Raw genomic sequence first — 19703 nt, 5'->3', positions numbered from 1 at the left:
CTCGCAAGCATTTATCTGTGCGGCGCTCATTCCTTGTTCTCTTTGGTATCTACCTACGTTAAGCTTGGGCGCTGCATTTCGGCTGTCTGTCCCGCCAATTGTCACTTCTTCGATTTTCGGCAAAGACTCAACTTGTGCATTTGAAATCGCTCTTTGTCGGCCCTAGCTGCCGTAAACAATTCGTCGATGGGAGGAACAGCTCGATTATGTGACTTTGCAGCTTTGTTCTGATATCGAAAAAATGTAAAATCGCCGATATCAGCGTTTATCAGCTGAAGAATCAACAAAGCTGAAGCAAGACATATTATTGTCAAGCAAGCCACATAACCGTAGCTCATTTACGTGTTCCTCCGCCAGCAGGAAGCCTCAGCAAACTTGTAGGTGTTAGGAGCAGAATTGCTAGCTGTTGGTCAAATTAGATAAAGGAAATAAGTTGTGAATAGTTTCAGCTGTAGTGAAGAACCATTAGAATCGATTGACAGCACACTACAGAAATTGGTCAGAATCCAAAGAAAATTCTGTAGCACAAGGTATGTAAAGTCCATTACAGGAAGACTATTGCCAGCAGGTCGCTTTGAAGTTTGGATGCCCTTGAAGTTCGATCCAAGTAGGTTGGACAAGGTTGTCTCGAGATCCGAACATGAAGACCATGTACTTGGAATTCATGGAAGAATACCTCGCTCTAGAGCATATGTCGCCTACAGACAACAAAATTTCTTCCACCCCACATTATGTCATTCCCCATCAATGCGTGATAAGGCCTTAGAGTACGTCAATAAAGTTGCGCGTCGTGTTTGATGCTTCCTTTAAAACATTGTCTTAAGTGGCCTTGAATAACATTCTGATGGTGGAGCCGACGATACAAGAAGAGTTGTACTTCACTCTACTCCGTTTCCGGCTGCACAGGTATGCTTTGACTGCCGAATATGTATCGTCAAGTAATGGTTCATGATGGGGATGGGATGACGATAGCTTCTGATATAGTCAGACTGTCCACTCTGGACTTCAGCTCCGCCGCGCAACAAGCTTACGACATCAAATAATGTTGTATTTCTTAATTAAATAAAGCAGTAAGTACTTAAATTACCATATTGGAGACCCCGCAATAAACACAAAGTTGAATACCGAAGATTGTGCGCCTGCACCGCCAACTTCGCCTGACTCTGGTGAAATTCAACGCGGCAACAGCGCAGGCACCGTTATTCCTGTCATCGTGTCGGTCGCCGCCATCAAGCTATGGTTTGTATAGATGGTTTGTGCAGATCGAAGCGCAATTTCAATGCAGCCGCATTTCTTCAGATAAAACGCGCTACTACCATTTAATCAGTGCTTTAGATGCTTATATAATGAACGAAGTATCTCATGTTGTGGCGCAACCGTCGGTAGTCAACAAATACGAGAACCTGAAGGAGATTGTCATCGAGCGATCTACGGAATCACCAAACAGACAGTTGCAGCGCGCTTTATTGGAGCTTGACCTTGGGGACAAGAAGCCCTAGCAGCTCCTTCGACAAATGACAACTCTTGCTGATGGTCTGCAGACGCCTTGCGAGTCCGCTGGCTCTCTCAGCTACCGCAGCACGTACAACGGGGCTTGAAGCTCCTACGCTCAGCAACTTTGGAAGAACAAACTGCACTCGCTGACGATCTCATGGAAGAGGAAGCGGGTTCTTTTTTCATGGATGATGGGTCCTCCCGGCACAATTCAGAGACAATACCCGTGAATACGCGGGCACAAGTGTCGTGGTTGACTTGAAACGCGACATCCCTGTCATCAAGGCCTCTTTAACTCTTCTGCAGAACATGCAGCCTCCCAGCCATTCTCGCCCAGCCGATCTGAGCACCACGTGTCTGCTTTAATCATGCCAAATTCGGACCTAATGCACGAATATGCTTCTTGCCCTGTGCCTGGGTGCCACAGCAGGGAAACTAAAGAAGCTGTCATCTCTTCAGGCGACTGGTGACAGCAGATCTCCAAGCACTCGCCTCTCAAAGGAGTACCGACTTCACATAATCGATCGTAATACCAACATAAAATTCCTTATCGAATTCGGATCAGTCATCTCACTTATACCTGTTTCGATAATCAAGGGAATGCATCGTCGCAAAGACGACTTTAAACTGTACGTTGCCAACACCTCTATAATTTATAAATACGGCACGCTAAATCTAACTTTTGGTCTCAACTTACGGCGTAAGTTCACCAGGTCGTTCGTCGTTGCGAACGTCCAATCAGCAATTATCGGAGCAGATTTCCTCACGCACCACGGCCTCATCTTCGACCTCAAGGGTAAACGCCTTATGGATCCCTCAAAAGCTGTTTCGACCAAAGGAGAAGTTGCTGAAGCAAAACTCTACAACTTTTCTAATGTGCCTTTAGCAACCCGCATTCATAATGAGGTTGCTCATTACATTCAAACAACTGGCCCACCTGTTTTCGACAAGCTATGACGACTTACAGGCGAAAAATTAAAAGCGGCACGCCGGGATTTCGATCTCTTATTCCAGCAAGAAGTGATTCGTCCCTCCAGCAGCCAATGGGACACCCCAACCATTTGGTCCCCAAAAAGAGCAACGAATGGCGCACTACTGCTGATTATCGCAAACTAAATGCTTCCACTGTTCCAGATCGCTACCCGATTCACCATGGGGGAATCTTCAACGTCTGCATGGATGCTCGGTTTTCTCCACAATCGATTTGGTGCGTGCCTTTCCTTTCCCCATCAGCTCACCTCGCACTTATAACGAACGCCTCCGATACAGCGATCGGTGCTGCTCTCGAACAACTAGTCGGCAACGTTTGGCGTCCCATCATGTTTTTCTCGCGGAAACTATATCCGGCAGAGCATGGCTACAGCACGTATGATCGCGTGCTCCTTGCTATTTTCGCTGTTATCATCCATTTCAAGCACATTCTAAGGGGGCGTCCATTCGTCATCCAAACCGACCATAAACCACTACAATACGATTTAGGCAGAAAGCAAGCATAGCATCGCCTCGACAACTCCGCCAATTGGATTTTATCTCCCAATTCTCAACGGAGATAGTGTACAATCCCGGGGAAAACAACGCAGTGGCAGACGCCCTTCACGCATCAACACCATAAACATGCCGTCTAGCTTCAGTGCTCAAGCGATATTCGAGGCCCAACAAACCGACGATGAAATGGTTGAGCTTTCTCGAACCATGTTCCTTGTGCTACAAGTTAGGAAAATCGACAACCTAGACATCTGGTGTGACATCTCGGATGGACGCGATCGGCCATATTTACCCAAAAGCCTGAGACGCCAAGCTTTTGATGCAGTACATGGATTGGAAAGTTACTGCAAAGTTACTTAAGCAGCGATTTGTCTGGCCAGTCTGGTGATGCCACCCTCTGGTCCCGACAATACGTTCCTTGCAGCGGGCCAAAATCCATCGCCACACACGCAGTCCGGTGAAGAAGATCGATGTTCCTGACAATTGATTCCAGCACATTCACTTCGATCTGATTGAGCTTCCTAATATCCGTAACTTACGCTACTGTTTTACCATCATTGACCGCTTCAGCATATGGCCTGCAGCTATTCCACTATCCAACATAACCTCGGAGACTACAGTGGATCTGCATGTTCGGCTGCCCACTCACTATAACAACGGAGCAGGGAACTCAATTCGAATCCTCAGTGTTTGCTGAGCTGGCTGAACTAATTGGAGCCGAAAGGATTCGAACAACCGCATATCACCCTCAGTCAAACGGCATAGTGGAAAGATGGCACCGTACCCTCAAGGCCGCCCTGATGTGTAAGTCTCACATAGCATAGCCGGATCTTCTGCCTACAGTTCTGTTGGGGCTGCGCTCGGCGTTTAAGGCGGACCTCCAGTCATCGCCGGCTGAAATGTTTTTTGGCTCCACTATTCGTATTCCCAACGAATTTTTTGAGTCGCATACTCCAACCGCCTTCAGCAAGGATCACCGAGCCACTACGTCAACATATCAGGGCACCCCGACCTACTCCGGCAGTGCATCACGTTACACCACCTGTTATCATTTGTAAGAACTTGAGAACTTGTACGCACGTCTTCAAGTGCCACTCGCTGTTAAAAAACCACTCGAGCGGCCTTACACGGGACCTCACCGGGTAATACGCCGGGTTGATGACAAGTTCTACATCATCAGCATTCATGGACAAAAAGAGGCAATAGGTCGGTCGACCTACTCAAGCCTGCCTTCTTAGCTGAAGCTGACCAACAGATTTCGCTACCTACGCCACCGAGCCCTGCACCTGCAGCTCCAGAATTCATACCGTTACCTTCACCACCTGGCAAAGTCACTGGAGGGGGAGTAGATGTGGCGCCCAGAATAAAGCCCAGTCTGGCAACACGGCGTAAGAAAGTACTGGCCATAGAAGCAATAAGGTAGAGATGATACGATGATCATGCATCGTGCAGATTTATTAATATAAATGCACTAAAAATTGGCGAAGAGTGCAAAACGACTGTCTACAACAAAAAATTCAACCCATCAATATGAAGCGCAGCTGCAAATGCAAATTGTAAAAGAGAGACAAATATCTTTATGACACATGCAAACATGGCGACACCTGAAGCAAACTCACAAAATGTTTATCAAATGGTCTACATAGCAAAGAAAGAAAAGTTTGATATACACTTTTGTGAAGTCAACATAACGGAGTAGAATGCTAAGAAATTCACATTATACGATCAGTTGGAGAAGGTCCGTACAGTGTATTACACAGTCTTCGTAGCCCTGATTCTCCAGTGTCAAAAACATATAAGGAACTTTGCAAAATTCTTAAAACGCATTGGCAAATGCATTAAAAAAGGCTATAAAAATAAAAACGAAAATGGCAACGATGAAACAGAAGACAGCACACATTTTATAAGAGGCACAAGAAACGGTGGGAAGCGAGCAAACGAAAAGAAAAACAACGAGAATAGCAATAGAAGTTTTAAAGGCACAAAGGGAAGATGCAGCGCAAATGTAAACATTGAGGTTGGAAAAATCATAAATCAGATTAATGCAAATTTAATGAGTGCACTTCTCATTCATGTGGGAAAATTGGGTACATAGAATCAATTTGCAGATCGAAATCGCAAAAAAGGAGTAAAATCGTCTTCTAGGGGATTTTATTTGCTAAATGTTGTACTGATGGATGTTCGACGTTGCACATTGGTTTCAACTTCATTGTTGTTTAGCATTTGTTGCGTACACCCTTTTCGTGAGATCGTAAGACTGTGAAGATTAAAAACCAGAACCGACAAAGCAAATGCAAGTCGACAATAAACGAGTCTCCGATGACCCGGTCAGCGGCCGCAATAGATTGCAGAAGGTAATGAAAATCAACACCAGTTCCGGGCACACTTCACCGAAGGGGTATTGACTCCCCAAAATAGGGGAAAGTTAGAAATATGATTTCTAGGTGGGAACATTTGGCATAGAAGACCAATAGATCAGAAAAAGCTCTATGCCGGTATTAATAGACATGGCCCACAGATAAAATGGTCAGTCAGTACCCGGGTAAACACCCGTAGACAGTACCCGTAGTCAGTACCCGGAAAACCACCCGTAGTTAATACCCCGGGTAACCATCCGTACGTCAATACCCGGCGATTATCCGTCAGTCTATAGCCGGGAAGACTCAAGGTGAACATCCAAAAGTGAATATCCTGGAAGACTTAAACTTGATCAAGCCATCATTCGGGATGACTACAGTCGAAGGAAAAATGTCGAGGAACGAGGACGCTATCAACCCTTAAATAACAGGACCTACTTTGTAAGAATCCAGGAACACACTTTGAAGGAAGACCACAAAACTCTCAGGATGGGCGGCAAGGAGTCAAAAGCCTCCGACAACACAGCAAATGTGATCAACACCGTGGAGGTTGTCGACCACAAGCAGTAAATAGAAGGAGTGCAGCATACCCTGGAATTCATCGCTGCTTTACTGATCTTCTTGGCTCTATTAAAGCTAGTGAAAATGTACAAGAGATCCGTACAGCGGAGGAGGGACCAACACCATACCCTGGACAGAATTGCATCCGGTTTCCCACAAAGTGATTAATTGAATTTACTAACGGCAAAACAATTAAATAAAATAACAAGTGAACCGGTGCATGGCCGTTAATGTGAATATCAGAGAAAACAAGCAACAGCGTAGACTTTCCTAACAAGTGCTTACTCCAAGTAATATGAAAGCCGAATAGCAGCCAAAGCGTGCCACAAAAGAAAAGATAACCAACTCATTCATTCATGCGTATATATGCATACTTCACTTAGTGTTTTTTTTTATCTTTGTATGTGTATATCTTATTATTGTTCGGTTACAATAAATTGGTGCACGAAGGTATATGTATATGTATATGTATATGTATACATGTATATGTATAACAACATCACTATATATATATATAGCAACACCCAGGATCCAACGCGTCGAGATCTCATCGCTCCGGATTAAAGTGGGAAAAGTTTGACGGAACCCTGTTACCGAGTTTTCTCTATATTCATATAAATACATATATTCTCGTGCTCATTACACCATTAGTAAATATAAGTATATTATTCTAACAATGGTAACTGAAGGGTGTCAGGTTTAAAGAAAAATATTTTATTGTTAGCCTCTTCAAGGCAATGTATTTCATTAATAGAAGTTAAATAATTTTGTGTTAGATATTGTCTTAAATAAAAATTACTTTTCAAAAAACCAGAGAAGAGCCCTCAGAGCGACGTTTGTAGTCGTGAATAGCCAACATTTTTTGTTGTAGTGCGCACCATTGCTTGGTGATGATCGCTAAAAATAATTATAGCCAACTTATCATAATTGTTGTATGCTAGCCTTTTATTTATTTTTTGTAGCCAACAATCTATTACTCAATAAAATTATGCTATTATGGTAACTACAACAAAATGAGTAGGTAAACATTTCCAGAAGGGGTGCTGACGCGAGAGTGGAGTAGGTCAAAAACGATGACATAACGTTTGACGGACAACCTAGACCGAAGGGGATCGTATTGCGCGGCCCGCGACGATTCATCAGGCATGCGGACGCATGAAGGGAAGGGAACGTGGCCGAAACCTTGCCCGTTCGTTTTACGATCAAGCAACAGTTTGTGGGGCAGTGAGGACTGCTGACTGAACAACGGTACGAACTTTTTCAGGCACTACTAATATTTATTCTCGTTATTTTGGAGAGGTGAGGGGCTTACCAAGATCCCACGACCCCAGGGCACACCGACTATATGATACCCGTTACTCAGCTAGTAGAAGTGCGAAGGAGAGTCATCAACACTGACAGTTTTTGGCGATGTGTGGGCGTAAGAGTGGGCGTGGCAAAAAGCTTTTTGGCAAATCGATAATAATTTACAAGACTAATACAAAAATGAAAAAATATCAAAACATTTTTCAAAAGTGTGGGCGTGGCAGCTTTGGGCGGTTTGTGGGCGTTAGAGTAGGCGTAACAAAAAATTTTTTTGCAAATCGATAGAAATTTACAAGACAAAAATGAAAAAATATCAAAACATTTTTCAAAAGTTTGGGCGTGGTAGCTTTGGCCGGTTTGTGGGCGTTAGAGTGGGCGTGGCAACAAGTTTTTTGGCAAATCGATAGAAATTTACAAGACCAATACAAAAATGAACAAATATTACAACATTTTTCAAAAGTGTGGGCGTGGCAGTTTGAATCGACAAACTTGCGCTGCTTCTATGTCTCTGGAGTCTGTATGCTTAATCTCAACTTTCTAGCTTTTGTAGTTCCTGAGATCTCGACGTTCATACGGACCAGATATGGCCAGATAGACTCGGCTCTAGATCCTGATCAAGAATATATACTTTATATGATCGGAAACGCTTCCTTCTGCCTGTTACATACTTTTCAAGGAATCTAGTATACCCTTTTACTCTACGAGTAACGGGTACAATAAAAATCGGCATTAATGATTTGTAATCCTGGCAATTATACATTAAATGAACTAAAAGCTCTGTGCGTGCAAAACAAACTTAAAAGTAGTGGCACAAAAATCGAATTGATTAATAGACTTGAAAATATTAGATGGGAGTGGTGCGCGTATGAAAAAATAAAACAGCGATGAAAAGAATCAACCAGTAAAATGGACAGGGATGAAAACAACGACAACGGCGAAGAACAAAGTAGCGTTAACGAGACAGCAAGAGGCAGCGACAACGACGGCGACACTATGACGGCGACGTTTGCACATACATACAAAGGAATGCAAGAAACAGAAGGTTCGCGAAAAGTAACGGGATCTTGTGAAATGAATGTCAACAACAAAAATGAGATCGAGCAATGTTCTGAGAGGCAGATGGTGAGCGCCAGCCACAATGAGTCCAACAAATGTTTCGCGGTCCCGATAGCTAGCAACAATGATCCTGAGATGCAACTGGCTGGCAACAATGAGCCGGAACAATGTTTCGGAAACCAAATGATGCGCAAAAATGTAACCTATGCAAGGCGGCGATGTTCAAAGACTGGAAAATGAGTTGAAAATATTGAAGCTGCAATATGAGATCGACACAGACTCAAGCAATTCTTTCGAAATTTTAAAGGAGATCGTTAAGGTATATGATGGCGGAAACAATTTCAATGTTTGGCTATCTAAACTTTTGAATGTCCAGAAAAATTTTAAGGTCGGTGACGATATGTGCTAAGGACATGTGGCTACAAGAAGTCGAATGGCGGAGACAACGATTATATAAGTTATATTGAATTAACATATTGTACAAAGAATAAAATGCTGAATCCCGTTGTATTAAATTTAAGTAAAATACAAATACATGGAAGCGTAAAATGTTTAGTTCTCAAATAAAGATACTCCTATGTTACTATATGTCGTTGACCATCATCCACGGGATATATGGGATATGCTATGTTATTGGGAAGGGATTATTTAGCAAGAGTAAAGGCCAAAATTGTAATTGAAAATGAACATGAAAAAATATCTGAAATAAAAAAAATAATTTTAAAAAACAACTAATTTTAATTGATTACAATGATAATGAAAAGGTACATGAGATAGGTTCACAATTAAATTTTATACAAAGATGCGAATTTTTAAATGTTATTTAAGCATAATATATTAAACCAAAAAGATCGAGTGAATATAAAATGTGAAATGAAGATAAGGTTAGAAGAAGACAAGCCGTTTAGTTTTTCGCCAAGGCGCCTGGCATATGTAGAGAAAGAAAAATTACAAGGAATCCTTGATGATTATTTAAAAGATGGTATTATACGACAAAGTGAGTTTGAGTATTGTTCGGCAATTGTACTGGTAAAAAAGAAATTGGGTGGCATTCGAATGTGCATAGAAACTAAATAAGATCACGGCGAAAGTTAGATACCCAACGCCATTAATTGATGATTTATTAGATACCCTAGCAAACTAAATTGTGTTCTCGAAGTTAGACCTGAAAAATGGATACTTTAATGTTTATATGGACGAAGAATCGATAAAGTATACATCATTTACCACGCCACTAGGACAGTATGAGTTCACAAGAATGCCTTTTGGGCTGACAAATGCTCCGTCTGTTTTTCAAAGGTTCATCAACAAAGTATTTGAGGACATGATTAGGGAAAAGAAAGTGATAGTTTATCTCGATGACATAATGATAGCGACAAAGAATATAGAAGATCACCAAGCTATATTAAAATAAGTATTTGAGCGATTATTTAAAAACAAATTAGAGCTGCGATTCGATAAATGTATGTTTTTCCAAAGTGAGGTGAATTATTTAGGATATATAATATCAGAAAAGGGTATTAAAGCAGATGACGACGGTGTGTAAGCAATTGAAAATTTTCCCGTGTCACAAAAAGTTCATGATGTTCAAAGTTTTTTGGGGATGTGTTCGTATTTCAGAAGATTTATACAGAATTTTTCAACAATAGCAAAGCCACTCCATGATTTGACAAAGAAAGACAAAAAGTTTGAGTTTGGCCCAGAGCAATTTGAAGCATTTAATGAATTAAAAAGCAAGCTGTTAAAAACGCCTATTTTGGCATTGTACAGTCCTGACTATGATACAGAATTGCACTGCGATGCAAGTTCGATAGGTTTCGGATCAATCTTTTTGCAAAGGAAAGCAGATGGTAAGCAATTTTTTACTTCTTAAAAAGGACAACGGATACAGAATCAAGGTATCATAGTTTTGAACTGAAAACACTGGCAGTAATATATGCATTAAAAAGGTTTAGAGTGTACCTACAAGAAATTGAGTTCAAAATAGTAACAGACTGTAATTCCCTCACAATGAGGTTGAACAAAAAAGAGTTAAACCCAAGAATAGCAAGATGGGCCTTGGAATTACAGAATTATTTGTATAAACTAGAACATAGATCAGGAACTAGAATGAAACACGTTGATGATCTTAGTAGATGTAATACGATTTTGGTAATTGAATTGGAGTGGGCGGAGTTGTTGTCCAAGATAATTTGGCTTCTGACGTCGTTGTTGTTGCTGTTGCGGCTGCTGCTGATAAATTCCTCCAGAAATGAAAAAGTCACGGGATCGACTTCAATTTCGCACTTTATTACAACACTTGTAAATTAAGACTAACTTAAACCTAACATTGGGAATACCGCGGGACCGCGGAGTGGTGAATACCTTGCGGGAAGGAGGGAGAGCGAGAGGAGAGAAGGAGAGCGCGAGGAGAGAAGGAGAGCGCGAGCAGCTGTGCTTGCGAGCCGTGGAGGAGCTTTGAGTACAAGCGTTGGCCGCTTACACTGCCGCTCAACTGTTTGCGCCCTTCTGGCGTGAACATTCTCCCCCCCCCCTTGCGTAGGCAAAGGTATCCCTGGCCGGCTAGACAGCAGGATCGGCCTCTTCACTCCGTGCACGCTCCAGAAACGGTCATCCGAACACCGTGTTCTGCGCGACGGGCAACCCATCCTCAATCTTTAGGAACCCCGGTTGGATCAGATTGGCATATACATCTGATCCCAACACGAGGGAGATGGTGGCCGGCCGGTGATGGGCAGCCGGAACGCAGCCGCCAACGACCGGTCGATGCTGCTCACCGGCATGCATGGGTCGATCATGGCCCCGGTCTCGAAAGTCTTCGAGCCCGTGTCCAGCACGACGACGGCTGTAGGCAGGATGGGAACAGCCTTCTGCTGCCCCGTTGCCACCGATGGAGACGCGACGGAGACCTTCGGACGCGGGCGATTGTTGACGACTGGGGCTGGTGGCGGAGTGCGGGAAATCCGGACCGGACGAGGTGCAGCGGGGTGGCGCTCCCTGCGCGTCGGAGCTGGTAGCGCTGCCGGGGTCGGAGCGGGGAGGACCTCGTGCATGTGGAGTAGAGTGTGGTGGTCTCCTCCACACTTCTTGCATCCGTCTTGGCTGCGGCAGTCTCCTCCTGAGTGCTGATGGGCGAGGCAGTTCGAGCAGTACTTATTAATAAGTACTGCCCGAAGGCGCTTTTCAGCGCTCAGTATGTGGAACCTCTTGCACTTCCGAAGAGGATGGATTCCAGAGCAGACTCGGCAGCGGTAGGATTTAATACCTCGAGTACGTCTGCTCTCCAACGACTGGGTGGCACGAGGACGAGGAGCCATTATTTTAGGAAGTGAGTAGTAAGTCTGCCAATAAAAGAAATAAAAAGCTTAGTATGAGCCGACTACTATTTGGGCCCCGGAATGGGGGAAGTGCCCTAATCCCTAGGAACGGAGGACTCTTTGTCCTCCATCGGTAGAAGAATAACCTTGTGGACAGGGCGTTTTATGGTGCCGCGAGACGTACGGATCTCAACGACTCGAATGCGGTCGTCGGCTCCTGGAAAGGCAGAAACGATTCTGCCGAGCCGCCATTCGTTCGGTGGTAGATTGTCCTCCTTGACAACTACCATATCGTCGGCTTGGAGGTTCCTGGTCGGAAATTGCCATTTGTTTCGTTTATGGAGTTCTTTAAGATACTCCTCTTTCCACCGTGCACTAAACTGCTGATGTTGTGCCTTGAGGTGTTGCCATCGATTTATTATCGACTTGGCTTCGCCCTTTATCTCGGGTTCCGCCGTGGAAAGCAACGGCCCTCCAATAAGGAAATGGCCTGGTGTGAGGGCCAGCAAATCTGAGGGATCTTCGGACATAGGGGAGAGGGGTCTAGAGTTGAGGCAAGCCTCAATCTTAGCGAGAAGCGTCGCCAGCTCCTCAAATGTGTATTTGCGGGCTGACGTCGATTTAAGGAACAGGGTTTTGAAGCTTTTCACCCCTGCTTCCCACAAACCCCCCATATGTGGAGCCCCTGGTGGGATGAACCGCCATACGAGTCCCTGATGGCTATATGCATCAGTCACGGACTCTTTGGTAGCTTGGAGAAAGTCCCTGGAAATCAAAGTTGCCGCCCCCACAAAGGTCTTACCATTATCCGAATGGACCCGCTGAGGGCAACCGCGCCTTGCTACGAAACGAGCAAAGGCCGCTAGAAATTTCTCGGTTGTTAGATCGGAAGTGGGTTCCAAATGGATAGCCTTCGTGGAAAAGCACACAAACATATCCCTTCGTTATGAGACACGCTCTCCCTGTATAATTTTTTATTTCGAAAGGGCCGGCATAGTCGACACCCGTGTAGGTGAACGCCCTCGAGAAGGAGACTCTATTTGTCGGGAAATCGCCCATCAGCTGTGTTTGGAGTCTCTTCTTGTAAATCGTGCAAATCTTACACGGATTGACCACAGCCTTCACCAGATTCTTGATTTTAGGAATCCAATACTTCGATCGGATCAGGCGTACGATCAATTGACTACCGCCATGAAGAGTAATCTGGTGGGTAAATTGGACGATGAGGCGCGACAGTCTACAGTCATAGGGGAGAATAATCGGATGACGTTCATCATATTGCAGGGTTTTGGAGGCAGTGAGATGGCCGCACGCCCTTAAAAGGCCATGTTGGTCAATGAACGGGAACAAATTCACCAAAGGACTTGACACTGGAAGAGGCCTTTTCTCGGTCAGATGCTGAAGCTCTTGGCCATATGCTCTGCGCTGCGCAATGGAGGTCAGAGTTCGTTCTGCCTCCCGGATCTCTTCACTTGTAGGCCGTGAATTGGGCAAGAACGGACCTTTTCGGCAGCGTTTAAGGAAGCGTTGAACACAGACCAGAACTCGCAGGGCCTTGTCCAATTTGGAAAAACGTTCGAGAAAGTCGATGGACGGGGCCTTGACAAAATGCACTTTGACCGCGCGCTGCTCTAGCTCTGTCACTGGAAGAGTGTCGCTTTGTGCTGGCCATAGCTCTCGTGGCCCTTGCAGCCACTCTGGTCCGTGCCACCAGAGATGGTTTTCTGCCAATTCATGTAGGGATACGCCTCGACTGGCTAGATCGGCGGAGTTTTGTTCTGAGCGAACGTGTGCACAACAGTCGACTGGCGTCGCCTGCGTGATTTTGGCAACTCTGTTGGCCACAAATGTGGTCCAGTTGCACGCAGGCTTTCGTAGCCAGGCTAAGACGATTGTGGAATCTGTCCAGCAGCGGATATCTGAATTGGCGGAGGGCATGTGCGGAAGGATTGCTGTCACCATTTCGGTTAACAGCACGGCACCACAGAGCTCTAGCCGAGGAAGGGAGACGGTTTTTACCGGGGCCACTCGTGTTTTGGCTGTAAGCAGGCGAGTCAGGATCTTTTGCCCCATCTCGACGCGGATGTATATAGCCGCTCCATAGGCTCTCTGAGACGCGTCACAGAAACCGTGGTGCTCTATGATTACCTCAGGCTGGTACCAGATCCATCTCGGAACGCGGATCTGGTTGAGGTCGGAATACTCGTCTAAAAACGATTGCCACCGCTGACTCATTTCAGTGGGAAGCTTATCGTCCCAGCCTAAGTTCTGCAACCAAATCTCCTGCATGAACATTTTTGAACGGATTATGAACGGCGCGAGCCACCCGGCAGGATCGAACAACCTAGCGATTTGGGACAAAACTTCTCGCTTTGTATAGGAGGGTTCCACAACTATTTCGGGGGGAACGAAATAGAATTCGTCGGACTTTGCCCTCCACCGAATACCGAGCGTCTTGGCCGTGCTTTCGGCATCGATGTCGAGGAACTCGCTATGAAGGAGGTGTTCGGCCGGGACGTCTTTAAGGACGCTTTTGTTGTTCGAGGTCCACTTTCTTAGCGGAAACCCGGAGGCACTTAGGGCTGCTTGCAACTCTCGAATCGAACTTTGGGCTTCGTTTACGGAATTCGCCCCTGCCAGAACGTCGTCGACGTACATGTGCTGCTGGATGATGCGGCTGGCATTTGGAAATGGCACTTGGATATCCTCTGCCAGCTGTTGCAAGACTCGAATGGCGAGGAAGGGGGCGCAGTTGACCCCGAAGGTAACTGTTTTTAGTTCAAAGTCTCGGATATCTCCTTCCTTGTTTCGGAACAGAATTCTTTGAAACGGGGTATGTTTTGGACCGACCCAGATCTGACGATACATTTTCGTAATGTCTGCACTGAAGACGTATTGAAAATAACGCCATTTCAGGACCTGGATCGTTAGATCGGATTGTAAGACTGGACCAGCATGAAGGATATCATTTAAGCTGGTCCCATTTGCCGACGGACTTGAAGCGTTGAATACAACGCGAAGCTTTGTAGTGGTGCTTTCGGGCTTAACTACCGCGTGATGAGGAAGATGATACGAGGGAGAATTGTGAGTCGGCGGAACTTCTTTCATATGACCCAGATCCAGGTACTCCTGGATCACGCTGTCATATTGCTCTTTTAAGGGAAAGTCTCTTTTTAAACGATTTTCGTTTCTAAGAAACTGAGCTAACGCAATCCGGATCCGGTATTCTCGGGGTCCCGGAACGGGAGCGTCACCACGTACCTCCCGCTTGCGTCTTTTGTTGTTGTTTGGAGGAAGTTCCTTTCACAATAGGAGTCCGACTCTTTTACCATCTTTACTGGTAGATCCTCCACCTCCCAGAACTTGCTGAGAAGCGTGTCGAGCGAATCAGGGTCGCCTATTTGGTGCACCTGGGTCGTGAAGGATGCGACCCGTTTCGGCTTACCCTTGGAAATCGGCCCCGTTAGCACCCACCCGAAAATAGTTTCTTGGCCCAGGAGCGAGCCGCAAATATTTTGTTGGGTGCCATCCATCATTATGGATGGTAGAATGTCAGCCCCGATCAGTACATCAATTTGAGAGCTCTCAAAAAAGGTAGGATCTGCCCAGCGGAGTGCGGGCAGGTCCTTCAAAGAATTCCGAGGGATCGGATAGGAGGGCAGTTTGCCTGAGAGCTCCGGAAGGACGTACGCTTCAGTGTCTAACTGTAGACCTGGCTTAGTAGGAGAGCGAATCCCGAAGTGACACAGCTTCGAGGATTTCGCGGAGACCGAATGATTTAACCCGGAGACTTGGGTCTGGGTGTTGCGGAATGGCAACTTTATGAGGTTGAACAGGCGTTCTGAAATGAACGTCGCCTCGGATCCCGAGTCGATTAAGGCTCGGGCTCGGTAGTTCGTCCCCAAATGGCACACGTCAATGATCGGTGTGCTCAGTAGGACGGCTGAAGTGCCGGACGCGAAAAAAGTTTGCACCGCTGAGGTGCTTGCCGATGCATTTCTGCTGGAGGGTCTCGGAGGTTGCTGTGTAGGGGGCGAAATTGAGGAACTCGCATTTTCGGAATTTGGGGGGCTGCGATGCAGCAGCGTATGGTGCCTGCCCTTTCATGTAAAGCAGCTGTGTGTGCTTGTGCAGTCACGTAGCTGGTGACCTCTGGCAAAACAAATCAGACATAGCTGCTTCTTTTTTATATAGCCGGAGCGCGAGTCAACAGACATTTGAAGAAAACGCGGGCACAATCTGACCGGATGGTTCTCCTTAGAACATAAGTCACACCCTTTCTGTTTGGTGCTGACCTTTGTCTCGAAGGATTGAAGCCTTTTTGGAACTGCCTGAGTCGGTTTCATATCTTCGATGGCTTCCAATGTCCGATACCTTTCGCTCAGGAAGGCATTCATTTCTTCCCAAGCTGGGATCTCGGATTTGGCAGTTAGCGACTGTTCCCATAAGGACAGGGTCTGCTTGGGCAGTTTGCTCGCGCAAAGGAAAACCAAGAGACAATCCCAGTTTTCTGTGGATACCTGGGAATGCGCTAATGCTGTTAAACACCCCTGAATCGTGGATTGTAGCTCTTTTAGAGCATGACCAGATTCTTGCGAAATTGAACTCAAGTTAAAAAGGACCTTGAGCTAGCTGTTGACTAAAAGTCGCTTGTTTTGGAACCGATCTCGAAGCGCCTCCCACGCCGAAGCAAAACCATCATTCGTGAGAGGAGATTTCGCCACGATGGCTTTTGCTCCGCCACTTGTTTTCGTAAGGAGATGGAATAACTTCTCGACCGGAGTCAGCCTGGGGTTGTTTACGTAAATTGCAGTGAATAGGTCCCGGAAAGTGGGCCATCGGAGGTAGTCGCCATCGAAGACTTCCGTGTCGCATGGAGGTAAGCGGCAGCCGGACGAAATTAGCGGCTGAGAGGGTACTTGCGCGACATGACTCGTATACTGAGTAGCAGTAGTCATATTTGGCCTGGAGAATAGGCACTGTGTCGAGGGATCCTTCTTGGCCATTAGGTCAGAGCATGTTTCGTACTCTCTTTCCACTTTGTCCCATAAGGCTCGCACCTGTTGCAGACGGACTTGTAACGTGTGTAGGGACGGAGAGGCTTGATCAGGAGTGTTGATCCTCGCTTCGAAAAGGCTTACGCGAACTGGTCGATGGCAAAACCTTTGCTTTCGGAGTGTGAGTCGCGGTTTTGACGCTGGGACTAACGGACTTGGGTGCTGGCTTACCGCGAGTGGATAGCGGAGATTGCGGGTTGAACTTTTGTTCTTTTCCAGGTGCGGGTGTCTTTTTCTTGTCTCCCTCTAGGGGCATGCTCAGCTATGCTCTAGGAGAAGGAAGTCAAGAAGGCCTGCCCGCCGCAAAAAATGTGGAATCGAAAATGAACCAGACACAGAGAGCACCCAAATCTGGATGGACAAAGAATCCCGTCGGAATTCGGGAGAAAGTTGCAATTGGGATCTGGAAACAATAGCTCAAATTTATAAAAAAAACTATGAATTGCAATTTCTAGAAAAATAGCTAAAAAAAGCTACCAGCTGGAGTCTGGATAATAGCCAATGATTTATAAAAAATCGCTACCGATTGGAAATCCCGAAAAAAATAGCTAATATATAGTAAATAGCTATAAATTGGAATTTATGGAAAAATAGCTAAATAATAGCTACCAGATGCAGTCTGGGTAATAGCCAATAATTTATAAAAAATCGCTACCGACTTGAGATCCCGAAAAAAAATAGCTACCGGATTTAGGACAACAACGAAAAATCGCGACAAACGGATGCGAAACATAAACACCAAAAAAAAAAAAAACCAACAAACACGCCAAAAAGCCAAGTTGGGAGGCTGATAAATTTGGGTGGAACTGATAAATAATTATTTTAATTTAGGAACCAGAAATAGGAGCCAGAAATAGCTTGTAAAAAATTATTATTTGGCTTAAATAATTATTAAATAATCGGGTCAGTTTTTTCTTAAATTTTGTCGTCGGATTTATTTATTTTATTTTATGTTTCTTATTTTATGTATTCTCTCGTCGCTATGCGCCGGTTTTTGTCAGGGCAATAAAGAACAAAGAGGAGACGAAAGAACTTGCACTTGGCAAGCCTATGTAAGTCGCGACTGTGTGTATGTATGTATGTATTATTTGGAGTTTAAACATATATATGTAATGTAATATCGGAAGAAACAAGTCAGGTTTTATTTTATTCTGTATGTCGAGATTTGTGTTTTATTTTGAGCCAAGAGATAAAAATTGTTCTCAGTTCGCATTCGATGTTATTTATTATTTTTGGTAATATATTTATTTTGTGTATTAAATTGGTAAAATCTCTGGAGTGATTCTTATATATGTATGTAGATGTAAATTTTATTGGAATATGTAATTGTATATTTATATGTGTATGGATATATGTGTATGGATATATATGTATGGATATGTATATTTATGGGTATGTATAATTTTATGTGTATGTAAAATTTTGCTGAATATGTATATGTGGTTTGTATTTTTTATTGAGGCAAAAAAACAGCAGTTTAGCAGCGGACGATAATAGTGAATTTTGGACAGTGTTTTAAAAAAATGTATATATATATATGTATATGCGCTTGGATACCAGCGGATCACCGTGAGACGAATTTGGGGGCCGGTATTGGCAAAGTGCTTTTTTATGCACTTAAAAAAAAGAAGTAATCACGGTGGCTGGGCGCATGTACTTATATATTTTCACTTAATTTTCACTTTTCACGCCGTTGGAAAAACGAAAATGGCGACCACGGACGGAATAGGATATAAAGCCGTACTTATCTTGATTTTTTCCGCAAGGAGCGCTGGTAGGATGAGGATGTCGCGGGCTCGAAGGACCATGAATTGGAGTGGGCGGAGTTGTTGTCCAAGATAGTTTGGCTTCTGGTAATTTGGCTTCTGACGTCGTTGTTGTTGCTGTTGCGGCTGCTGCTGATAAATTCCTCCAGAAATGAAAAAGTCACGGGATCGACTTCAATTTCGCACTTTATTACAACACTTGTAAATTAAGACTAACTTAAACCTAACATTGGGAATACCGCGGGACCGCGGAGTGGTGAATACCTTGCGGGATGGAGGGAGAGCGAGAGGAGAGAAGGAGAGCGCGAGCAGCGGTGCTTGCGAGCCGTGTAGGAGCTTTGAGTACAAGCATTGGCCGCTTACACTGCCGCAAGTTAATCATTTAAAAGAGTAGTACTGATCAGATAAAACTAGAATTTGCAGAAGTATTTTAACCGAAATTAGGATTGTATAATATTAGTTAAGTTTTATTATTACTTGAAAATAATTCTGTTTCGATATTTATTAAACCAAGACCTTGGAAAAAAAGGTGGAAGAAAAATATCGAAGTGTAGTTGGAGAAGGAGTAGAATAGAGAACGCCTCATCCCGATACTAAAACAAAATGGTGACATTCGTATTTGCGGAGATTAAAAAGACACACTAAACAAATCTTTAATAGATGCCAAGAATGCGTTATTTAAGATTATAGACATTTTGCTAGCACTTACAGCAGGAAAGCTGTATACAAAGTTTGATTTAACTAATTGCATACAATCAGTTAATGTTAAATGAAAAATCTCAATTGCTTTTCACATTATTAATAGATTACATTAAAAAGATTATCTTTTCAGCGGAAACTATTTTTCAGAAAACCATAGAAAGTTTATTTCAGGGAATTCAGATTGTTTTATAATCATCACAAGAAGAAATCAATTGCAATTTAAAAGCAATATTGAATAAGCTAAAGTCAGCTGGATTCAAAGTCTTTACAAGTAATGCGAATTCTTTATATCAACAATTTGTTACTTACGATTCACTATAGATAAACATTTATAAGCCAAAATAATGATAAAATATCCAAGTGTTATAAGCACCATATCCAAATAATGTTTTAAAATTAAGAGGTGATTTCTCTAATTGTTTGTTTCAAGAGGTTCGATCTGTTTTGCTGAAGGTCAGGGCAGTCGAGTAATATATGTTGTAATGTTATGTTGGTGTTGCAGGTTGTGCAGATTGGTGGTGGAGTTTTATTGAGCATGAGGCTGTGGGTTAGATTGGTGTGTCCTTGTCTTATTCTTGTGAATTTTATTGAGTCTGATCGTGA

The 19703-nt window shown here is 44.2% G+C and overlaps 2 protein-coding genes across 4 annotated transcripts in view; both read right to left on the bottom strand.

Annotated features, from left to right (window-relative positions):
* The window catches only part of LOC120457482 (protein CEPU-1), a 628267-nt gene that overhangs the window by 85833 nt on the left and 522731 nt on the right, over positions 1 to 19703 (bottom strand). The window lies entirely within an intron of this gene.
* Positions 10525 to 18748, bottom strand: LOC120457484 (translation initiation factor IF-2-like). The gene is made up of 2 exons (XM_039645038.1): positions 18377 to 18748; positions 10525 to 11599 (listed from the first exon to the last, which is right to left on the bottom strand). The coding sequence occupies exon 2, from the start codon at positions 11573 to 11575 to the stop codon at positions 10934 to 10936; it is 642 nt and encodes a 213-aa protein (XP_039500972.1). The 5' UTR covers positions 11576 to 11599; positions 18377 to 18748; the 3' UTR covers positions 10525 to 10933.

The sequence above is a fragment of the Drosophila santomea genome, unplaced genomic scaffold (assembly GCF_016746245.2).
Source record: "Drosophila santomea strain STO CAGO 1482 unplaced genomic scaffold, Prin_Dsan_1.1 Segkk101_quiver_pilon_scaf, whole genome shotgun sequence".
Taxonomy (NCBI): domain Eukaryota; kingdom Metazoa; phylum Arthropoda; class Insecta; order Diptera; family Drosophilidae; genus Drosophila; species Drosophila santomea.
This window is presented reverse-complemented; position numbering and strand designations above follow the sequence as displayed.